We start from the raw sequence: 10237 nt of genomic DNA on the forward strand, positions 1-10237 counted from the left end.
CTTCCACAAACACGATGGAATCGCCTTGACTTTCTCGCAAGAGGCTGTACGCCGATTGCCACTCTTTGTAACACCACACGATTCGTTGAGGGGGTAGATCGATCAAATGATGTTTATGTTCGATCAAACGTTTGACGAATTCGGTTTTGCCTGAACCGCTAGGTCCAGCAATGAGCATGTTAAAGGGATGGCGAAGATACAAAGCCTCCCAACTGGCACGATCTAAGTGTTCGTCGATGACTTTGACAGTAGAGGAAGAGGGAGCAGAGACAGCAGAGGTAGCCATGGTGTGAGAAATGTCACTTGTGACACGAAAAAAACAAACAAGACAAGAGTTTATATACTTTTTCAGAATACGTTTATTGAATTTTTTTTTCAAACATGAATACGAAAGACAAAAATGCATAAAAGCCAAAGGCTTAAGTACAAGAATAAAAGGCACATGATAACCATGAACGTGGAATAAACACAAGTGTCTGTACAACATGTTTTGGGTAAAGTTCTAACCAGTTCTACAGTAGGGGTAAGGTCACACAAGTGTCCTCCCGAAAGGGTCTTTCAGGCCTGTCCACGACAGTCCTGTCCTGGGTGACGGGTTCTTCTGGCACCGTCACTAACACAGGTTGAAAAGTAACTTTTTCCTTGAATAACTCTCGTGCATACTGAGCCACCTCTTGTGTCCAAGCCTCAAAACCCTGGTCTCGGTGATGTCCAACATTTGACTCCTAACCAATCTGGTTTCTTCTTCGTCAACGACATGGTAAGTTACTTCAATGAACAATGAACTATCGATCTTGCCTAGGGTTCCTTTTCATATACAGACCAATACCGACGTGACCGTACGGTAAGGTGAAGTGATTGGGAAGTCGCACTCGCTTCTGGTATACAATTTGATAGACTTTTTCCAAGGGTCGACTGACGATGTGGTGAGTGGGTAAACGTACAATCTTGTTTGGTTGATAGGTGGTCACTTTAAAGTTTCCATCCTCTCCCGATTGCAAGGCTTCTTTCAATACCCCAAAGTTGACCACTCGACTGGTACGATGATTCAGAGTCAGTCCTTTCACTTTGCACATCGTGTGCACTTCTCCTTGTTTGTCCCGGTATTCGTAGCCGTAATTTTTGGGACCGCCACTGACGAAACTTAGAATCTTGTCGTCGGGATGCTCGTCTGTCCAGGCTCCTAAACGGTCTCCTTCGATGTCAGGGTGCTGTTGAATCGGGTGATGGATGTAAATGCAACTGTCCGTGTCAAAGTACAGGACGCGTTCTTCTAACAGTTCTAAAGCTTCGTACAATTTTAAGCGAGCATGAGCTGTCACGTAAGCCGCAATGATGACATTTCCAAAAGGGTCGTCTTGTACAAAGTCCGGATCTTCTTCGTAATTGACCAAGATCAAATCCTCTCGAACGACGTCCACGTGTTTCATGTATTTGGTTTTGTCGTGAATCATCTGGAAGTAGCGGGAAGGTTCTGTCAAATATTCCGTCTTGGGTAAACACGGTCGTTGTGCCATTTTACCCCACAAGCAATTTAACATCACTTTGGCAAACGATCGCCTGCCTTCGTTTTTTTCGATGTGGTCTAAAGAGATGCCTTCTTGTGCATAGTATTTCTCTTTGAATTGTATTTGGTCTTCGGGAGTGTGACACCAGGAAGGATAGCCGCTGGCTTCTTGCTTCAGTTTCAAAAAGGCATCCACGTAGTCGGCGAAAATGCCTTTCTGAGTAGGGTCACCCTTGTGGTACTGTTGTGTCTTGGGAAAGTGGCAAATTTCGTACACTTCTAACAGTTGGTATCCCATGTCCAGAGCTTTGAATAATTCCACGCTGACCCAGGTTCCCGTCAAGGCACGTTCTTCCTGGCTGTGATGGCAAGGTTGGTCCTGGTTGCACGTTTCGGCACAAGTACGGCACAAGGGAAACATCAGTTTGCCTTGACAATGGTGAGGTAAGACGGGATGGTATAGGTTCGTGGGAGGCAAAACTTTGCACTTGATCAAGCCTTCGTATTGTCGAATGTTTTTCAGGTCGATGTGTTCCGTCAACAATTGCGGGTGCCCTACAGGAAAGCGACAATATTTGCACACGTAGGGATACAGCGAACACACGTCCAAGTATTTGATTTCTTCTCCTTTCTCTTCGTTGGCTTGGTACAGCAAACAGGTGGCATTGGTCCTTCCTCCGTACAAACTATCCCTCGGGTTCAGCGGGTCCATGAACTGGTAACTTTCCACGAGGCGTTTAAACTCGGGATCGGTTTTCAAACGGTGATCGTACTCGTGTTCCCACATTTCCACCACTTGGTATCCTTGCTGTTCTAACTTTAGGCGTCGCTGACAAGTGTCCTGGTACAAGTCTTCCATGGTTCGTTGCAAAAACTGATTTTTAGTGTCACGGTCAGGGTAGCAGACGGGACATCCGTGAAATAAGCAACCGTTAAACTCGTACACGATCTTGGGGTTTTCTAAGTCCCAGCCATCGACCGAATACGTTCCGATGGTCTTTTCGCCTCCTCCGTTGCGGGCATGCTGAATCCATTTGTCTTCCTTGTCGCACAAGTAATGTAACCAACGTAGGGCTTTGACCGAGTATTGACGCTTGACATAGTGGGTCGTTTGAGGACTGATGACAGCCACGGTGTTTTCAGGCATGAATCGTTGGCGGTACACTAAGGAACACGCTTTGGCAATGGTGCAAGCTTCTTTCAAAGGATCGACCCCTCCGTGTTCCATGAACAGTTCTCGAAATTTTCCACAGCAACGCCGTAAAATGTCCACGTCGGAACGACAATACTTTAGCATTTCTTCCTGAAAGTCGAAAGGGTCCGAGGCGTGAGCCTGGTACCAAGCGTAGAAAGCTTCTCGTTGTTCGGTACGCATGTTGTCGGGGTCGTAATAGTGAGCCTCAGGCAAATGGGGTAGAACGGCGTGTTGATTGGCTTCCGTATTGAAAAAGTGTGGAAAGTACCCTTTAGCCATTTCTGTCATTCCAAACGTTTTAGGCATTCGGCTCAAAGGCATGGCCAAGTAACTCATCGAATCTTTAAACTGTACTTGTCCCACTTGCATGAAAATGATTTTGGCTCCGTTCAAAGTCACTTTAGGACGTTCGGTGCCTTGTTCCGTATAGTATCTGAGAAGAAACTGTCCATCGTATCCGGAGAAATTGTGAGCCATCACCGTGGCATGACGATGACAATCTCCGTAACGTTCGATGTCCTCTTGGCTCCACGTCTTGTCGATGGGGTCTAAGACCCATTGGGCAAAATCGGCTAACGTGTTTGGTCCCCGAAAGATTTTTTCACGTCCTCCAGGAATCTTGCTGCAGTGAGGGCAATGACTGAAGATAGGTTCTTGAATACACTTCTCGCACGCTCGATGAGCCACGCAGAAATTAGGAATGTGAATGCCAGTCTCTTGCATGCATTCGAAATCGAAAAAGATGAAATTGCCTTTCTTCTTGTGACCGTCCTCTTTCTCTGGTGGGGGTTGGTATTTTTGCACGTAGCATTGGTGTTCCAAGTCCACGATGTGGTGACAAATGTGACATTTTTTCTTTCCTGAACATACGTGTGCCTTGGTATTATTGGTACGTATGACTTGTTCACACGTAGAGCACAATCTCAGGAGTTGACAAGCACATTTCTTCTGTGAACCTTGCGTTTTCAGATGTTGTTGGTAACAGGTAGGGCTGACAAATGTGCGCAGACAAGTTGAACAAGGCACTGGTTCTTCGCTCAGACAGGGTGAAGAGGCCAAACATCCTGAACATTTCAATCCACAATGCACGTGTTGCTCTCGATTGTTATAACCATGGTCACATTTCTCACAGTAATAACCGTATCCCAGGAATCCAGTGATACTGGTAATGGTATCGAAATGGTCATCGTGATGATAGACATGAATGTATTTTCCGTCCTTAAAGTCTTAGCCTCGAAACAACAGAGACCCGCGCATTTCTTGAGGGTGAACTTTCAAGGTGTAGCGTGGAGCTAGGGCATCTTGCAATTTTTGCATCTCAGGAATGCCACAGGGTGTGTCTTTGGACAGTCCGGCTTGTTGCAACAGGAGTTCTGCTTCATTTCGTTGTTTGGCTCGATCGCATCGTTGAATAGTTTTCCAGGTTCTTTTCCATTCTACCGTGTCGTTCTTGTTGGCATAGGTTCGTCCCACCACGATGGCACGGGCTAAACACATCTGGTCTTGAGGGTTGTTAATTCGGACGAGACTCTTTTTGGTGTTGCGAAGGTCGTCCACCAATAACATCTTTTTGCATCCAGTTCCTTGAGGAGGAGAGACGTGGGCCATTTTCAGTGTGGATTTACCATCGGTGATGTCAAACTGGTCATTAGATTGTTGTACGTGTTGAATCTTGTCCATGACTTTGGAAGGGGTCAGTTCTGCGGGTCTGCTAAACTCGATCCAAACAGGGGATTTCAAACCGTCGTGATCTATCGATAGTGTCAAGCGATCGTCTTCTTTGGCTTGACATTGTCGCTTGAGTGCGGTGAGCAAAGAATCCCACATCTCGGTGATAAACCCTTCTGCTTTCTCCAAGGGTACGTCGGCCTTGAAATCTTTAAACTTCACCGTGTAGGTGTAAGCCGTGGTTCTAAATTTTCTAGAGGAGCGCTTTTCCGTCTCTCGAATGGAATAGTACTTTTCAGGGTTGACTAAGGGTGGTGAACTTGGTTTAGAGGGTTCGGATTCTGGTTCACTCATGTCCTCTTCAAAATCACTGGCATGAATTTGTGCCAAGATTTCAGCCCTGGTACGAGGAGATAGATCACGTTTCTGCCTCTTACTTTCTTCTTCTTCTTCTTTCTTCTCGAATGAATGGGATCGTTTCATCTTGAGTGCAAAACGTCAAATGACTCAAGTTTAAACACCATAGACTAATTTATAGTCTTGGCAAACCAGCGTATATAAAAAGGGTGTGTGTCTTGTCCTTTCACTATTCATTTCACTCTCAAGCCGAGCACAACGATGGAAGAGACTACCCAGATGGAACGTTTCGTCAGAGCTTTGCGAGGGGTCATTAGAAAATTCTCTTCAGACCAGCCGACGGACTACTCTCCTTCCTTTCGAGATAAAAGTCAAGATACTTGCTATATCTGTCAGAAGAAAGGGCATTGGTCTTCAGAGTGTCCAGACCGTCAAAAAAGAAAAAAAAACAGGGGCTAAAAAAAACAAAAGTCAAGATACCTGTTATTATTGTCAAGAAAAAGGACATTGGTCTCCAGATTGCCCAAAAAAGAAACAAGAGGAGTCAGAAGAAAAGAAGGATTCTTCAGAAGAAGAGAGAGATTCTTCAAAAGAAGAGAGGGATTCTTCAGAGGAAGAAGAGGAAGAAAGAAGACAATTCTATTTAAAAGAAGCAAAGAAACAGGAGAAGAAAAGAAGAAGGGAAGAAAATGAGGAAAAACAGTGAAGAAATTCAAAAAACAGAGAGACTAAACAAGGAGAAAGAAGAAGTCAATGAACTTTTAATTAAAGTGTTCTGTGGTGAATTGTGAATTGGATTGTAAAAAAATGGATAAAAGAATACATGAATGATATAAGGTAAGTGTCTTTGAGTTTTGATTTTAAAATAAGAAGCTACACTCACGCACTCATACACAGACACGTACTATAAGGTAAAATGGGTGGGGTTTATTTTTGAGTGATTGGCAAATTGAAATTGTATTTCTTTTCGAGAAATGTGGGTGGCCCTGAAAAGGGCCTTTTTATTTTGGTGTAGGGGTAAGTTTAACCAATCAACTTTAACTGCCTTAAGCCTTTGCCACGGCCAAGGCCTACTTCTGATGATTGGGTTGAAATCACTAAGGGTGGTACGATAGGCTTAGTCACAGGGTTGGCGTGTTTAGCTCGGGAAGGTCGTATTCTCTTCGGTCGTGATAAAGAAGTCTGATACATTTGTTTCAGACTTCTTAACTCCGCTAAAATGTCCAACAGTACCGTAGCCGTTTGATTTTCACCCTCTTGTTTCTTTGCTGCTACTTCTTCTTGCTGTTGTTGCTGTTGTTTTTTTCTTACCTCTTCTTGTTGCTGTTGCTGTTGCTGTAGGAGAAAAGCTTGTTCCGCTTCCTTTTGTCGTTGCATAAATTTCTCCAATTCTTCTTTCTGTCTCTGTCTAAAATTCTCCACTTGCGGTAATGAAGATGGTAACGAAGGTTCCGGAACAAATTCTTGCGAGGTAAGAAAATCCACAAAATCCCAATGTACCTCTTCTGAAAGTAAGTCCGGGTTCCCTTGGGCAGTCTCCCCTGCTGGTGCACCCCAATGGATCGTTTTCTGAGTTTCCGTCATGTTGAATCACTGTCGCATAGATTGACTGCACACAAGCGCTAGCAAATCTATATAGACTACGTGACGTCACAGACTGCTCTCTTCGGATTGGATGCGGGCTGACTGAATTTTGTAACGCGTGTTTGGATTGGTGAATGAACTCAATCCGTTTCAATCCTACCTGTACCTATAAATAAGCGCAGTTCAGTGCAATCACTCACTCAGCTATTCTCGTAGCCGCAAGATGTGGACTGACGTTGAATCTTCCACCTTCGTGTCTTCAATGATGTTCAGGACGGACATGCTCATGTATGTCCGATCCAAGTGGACCGTTGTCCACAGGACCACCAGCAGTTTGTGGATACGAAGAGTCTACATAGAGAGACAAGGTTGCCTCAAGAGGACTCTGATGTATGGCCCTGCTGTAAGACGCAGCTTGAGGACAAGAAGATGCCACAGATGCCCTTTATGTTAAGGGCATATTAACATAAATCCAAAGGCCCTTTTCAGGGCCCCCATATTTCTCGAAAAGAGATAGCCTTTCCATTGCCTACCCCTTTTTTTAAATTTAAATTTAAATTTAAATTTAAAAAAAAAATCCCAAAAGCCCAAACTATATTCCCCATGTTAATTTCCCCTTGTCGCTAGACAGACCCACCCTGTTTAAATTCCTTTGACGCTATACAGTCCCCTATTCCCATGTTAATTTCCCCTTGTCGCTAGACAGACCCACACTATAGTTCCATGTTAAATTCCCCTTGTCGCTAGAGTGACCCACGATTTATTCCCATGTTAATTTCCCTTGTCGCTAATCTGACCCACGATTTTTCTCCATGTTAAATTTCCCTTGTCGCTAATCTGTCCCAGGGGGGTCTGTAATGCTAATTCCCATTGTCGCTAATGTATCCCCCTTTACTACTGACAAGTAAACCACAGCTATCAATAGATCTTTTCACACCAAGTAGTATAGCTTCCAGTTAGCTTTAACCTCAGAATACTTAAAATTTCTTCTGTGTTTTATAATTTTTATACGGACATTGATAAACATCGAAACGACTTTAGTATTTGATCCTGAAAGACATATTAATAAAATGAGGATGCAAATTACCTGAAGTGATGACGTACTCCAGTACTCCATACAGAGAATCGTGGGACTTCCAGTGTTCAGATGGAGAAGACGAAATTAGAGCACTGTAGGTCTCTGCTGTGAGCACTCCCTTTCGAGCCATCACTGTGAGATATACCTCCACAAGCCGGCAAGCTTTCTGTCCTTGCTCATTATTGTTTGAAGTAGACTCTACAAGGATGTCATGGAGCACAGAAGGGGAGACAATACAAAGTTCCTCAGGAGAGAGTTTGTAAAGCATATCACCTGCTGTCTTTACAAGAATGCGTCTGCAATTACAACCATGAAGCGTAGCAAATTTCAAAACCCTTGTTATCCACTCTGTGGTGAGAGTTTCTTCCGTGAATGTTCCCTCTGGCAGTTCCAACAAAATAGTGTCCAATATTTTGCCAGTATCTGTCTTTTTCTTAGATTTAGCATTTAATTTCGATTCCTTTAATGCTTCAAATTCGTGTGCAGTACGCGCACCCTTTCTGGTGTCGCTTGAATCAGCTTTCTTTTGGTCAACCACTTGACCACCTTTGTCTATTCCTTCTTCCCTGTCAAGGAAATTTGTGACGTATCTCATGACCATCTCTGCAATCTGAGACAACTTCACACTCTTATCTCTGGCGAGGATTATAATTTTCACAAACCAGTCCACGGGAAGATTTACCAAAATTTTCATTGTTTTGTCGTCTGCTTTATCATTTCCATGATGCACTGGAGTTGATGGCATACTAAATTTGGTGGGCGGTTTCAGCCAACATTCTACCAACGCGTCTGAACATAAACTTATCATATTAGTCTTTTCAGCAACCTGGCCTACTGGTACACATGAGAGCAAAAGCGAAGCTACTGCAGACGTGGACCGACTCATTTTCGCCGATGTAATTGTGTCATGGAAGCACTTGTCAGTTACTTCCGCTAGGTTTCCGGAGCCTATCATTTGAAGGGTTTCCGCTGCACAACGCAGGCCCACGACATTTGTTTTAGTTATTTCCAGTTTCATGCTGTAGCAGAAGTCAGCTACTTGACTGAAGATGTCAGCGCCACCTGGAAAGTCTTTTAATTCAATCCTAGAACTGTCTGTCGCAGGGTTCTTCGCAAGACTGCAGAAGAAATCGGACTTTGCGTATAAAGGAAATTTGTGAAGTTTAAATTCCGTTCCGTTCACTGTAACGGTGATATCGGACAATTCACCCGTTTGTCGAAATTTTGAGAAATCCATTTTCAAAAACTCTCTCTTTAATAAGTCCACGTGTGATTAGACCACTTATATTTCTTCAGCACTGTTTCTCTTGATCTTAGTCGTAAAATTCCTTCATACAGGTTTAAAATAATTTCGATACTATCAGGCTCATGCAAACAGAAATGTATTGATATTCCTTGTCACCAGATTAAGTTTACTGCGGTCCTTTTGCATACAAGCAGATAGATAAACATTCAACACTCAAATATCTCTTTAGACTAGTGTCTATTGAACGCTCATCGTCCGTTACCCGAAGTACAGGTAACGTGATAAGAAATAAACATTTCAATGTGTCATTTAATTCCCTTCTTGCATTTCAGGGTTAAAAATCCCGGAAATGAAGTCGTCCGTGGAATAACGACTGGAAATGTATACTGTCCTGTAATTCTTTCCAGCTTTACACGTGAATAAAAAACAAAACCTTTCCGCTTTTTGCTTTCACGCCTCACTCATAACGATAAACTATCCCTTGTGAGCAATGGGACTCGTACATTGCTAAGACCTATCGACTCGCCTACTTTATTATACCTGGGCTGCAGATCTTGTCCGGACCTGTTTCTGAGCTTGGAATCAACAACAAAAGTTAACCTTCCCGCGGTTTGCTGACGTACATGTATTAACAGGGCCGTCTGAAAAAGTTTGTGATATTTGTTAAGGACAGTTACGCGATATTTGATAAGGGACAGTTAAGAATGCTCATCAGACCACTATTAACGACATATTCCAGGTCTAATAACACACACACACACACACACACACACACACGCTGTAGTAAGTCACTGATATCGTTACGTTAGCAGGGGCAGATTCTGCATAAATGATATTAAACCGAGCCAGCTATACCGTAGGTAAAATTAAGTGAGATCTAAATATAGTTGAGCCTGATTTGTCTATAATGGAATTTTATATCTTCTTACAAAACTATATTCTGGTTTCCTTTTGTAGCAGAATATTGAAATTACTTGCTTCTGATGGATTTCTAAATGGAGAGAGAGATTTGTTGATAGATTCGAGCATAATACATTGACAGTAAAGCATCACGTGATGTATCACTAAACGGAGACAGATTTTTGATAGATTCGAGCATAATCGATTGACAGTAAAGCCTCACGCGATGGGGCTCGTTCAGATCCGTTAGAATTTTAACCAGAAGTGGCATTAGCCTTCCCTCTTATCAGAACTATTTTTCATTAGTTCAGAAACCTATACTGTGCCCCCCTCCCTGTACACATCTCTGTCTCTCTCTTTCTGTACACATCTCTCTCTGTACACATCTCTGTCTCTGTATACATCTCTGTCTCTCTCTCTGTACACATCTGTCTCTGTACACATTTGTCTCTCTCTGTACACATCTCTCTCTGTACTCATCTCTCTCTCTCTCTATCTCTCTCTCTCTCTCTCTCTCTCTCTCTCTCTCTCTCTCTGTACACATATCTCTCTGTACACATTCATACAAGGCTCTGTATGCCTGATTAAAAACAATCTGCTCGTGTTAAAAGATAAAATCCAAAGCTATGACATGAGAGAGAGAGAGAGAGAGAGAGCTACGCTTCTATTTCTACTACTGTATGTCACTCAAACCCTAACACG

The 10237-nt window shown here is 43.2% G+C and overlaps 1 protein-coding gene across 1 annotated transcript in view; it reads right to left on the bottom strand.

Moving 5' to 3' along the window:
- LOC149795366 (uncharacterized) overlaps positions 1 to 9150 on the bottom strand; it is a 43629-nt gene extending 34479 nt beyond the window's left edge. Inside the window, exon 1 of the mRNA XM_089965140.1 lies at positions 7399 to 9150. Within this exon, the coding sequence (XP_089821266.1) occupies positions 7399 to 8626 (1228 nt within the window). The 5' untranslated portion in view covers positions 8627 to 9150. The remainder of the gene's footprint in view (positions 1 to 7398) is intronic.
- Positions 9151 to 10237: the final 1087 nt, after the last annotated feature.

The sequence above is a fragment of the Sinohyriopsis cumingii genome, chromosome 7, assembly GCF_028554795.1.
Source record: "Sinohyriopsis cumingii isolate HCF-2022 chromosome 7, ASM2855479v2, whole genome shotgun sequence".
In the NCBI taxonomy this organism is placed as follows: Eukaryota; Metazoa; Mollusca; class Bivalvia; order Unionida; family Unionidae; genus Sinohyriopsis; species Sinohyriopsis cumingii.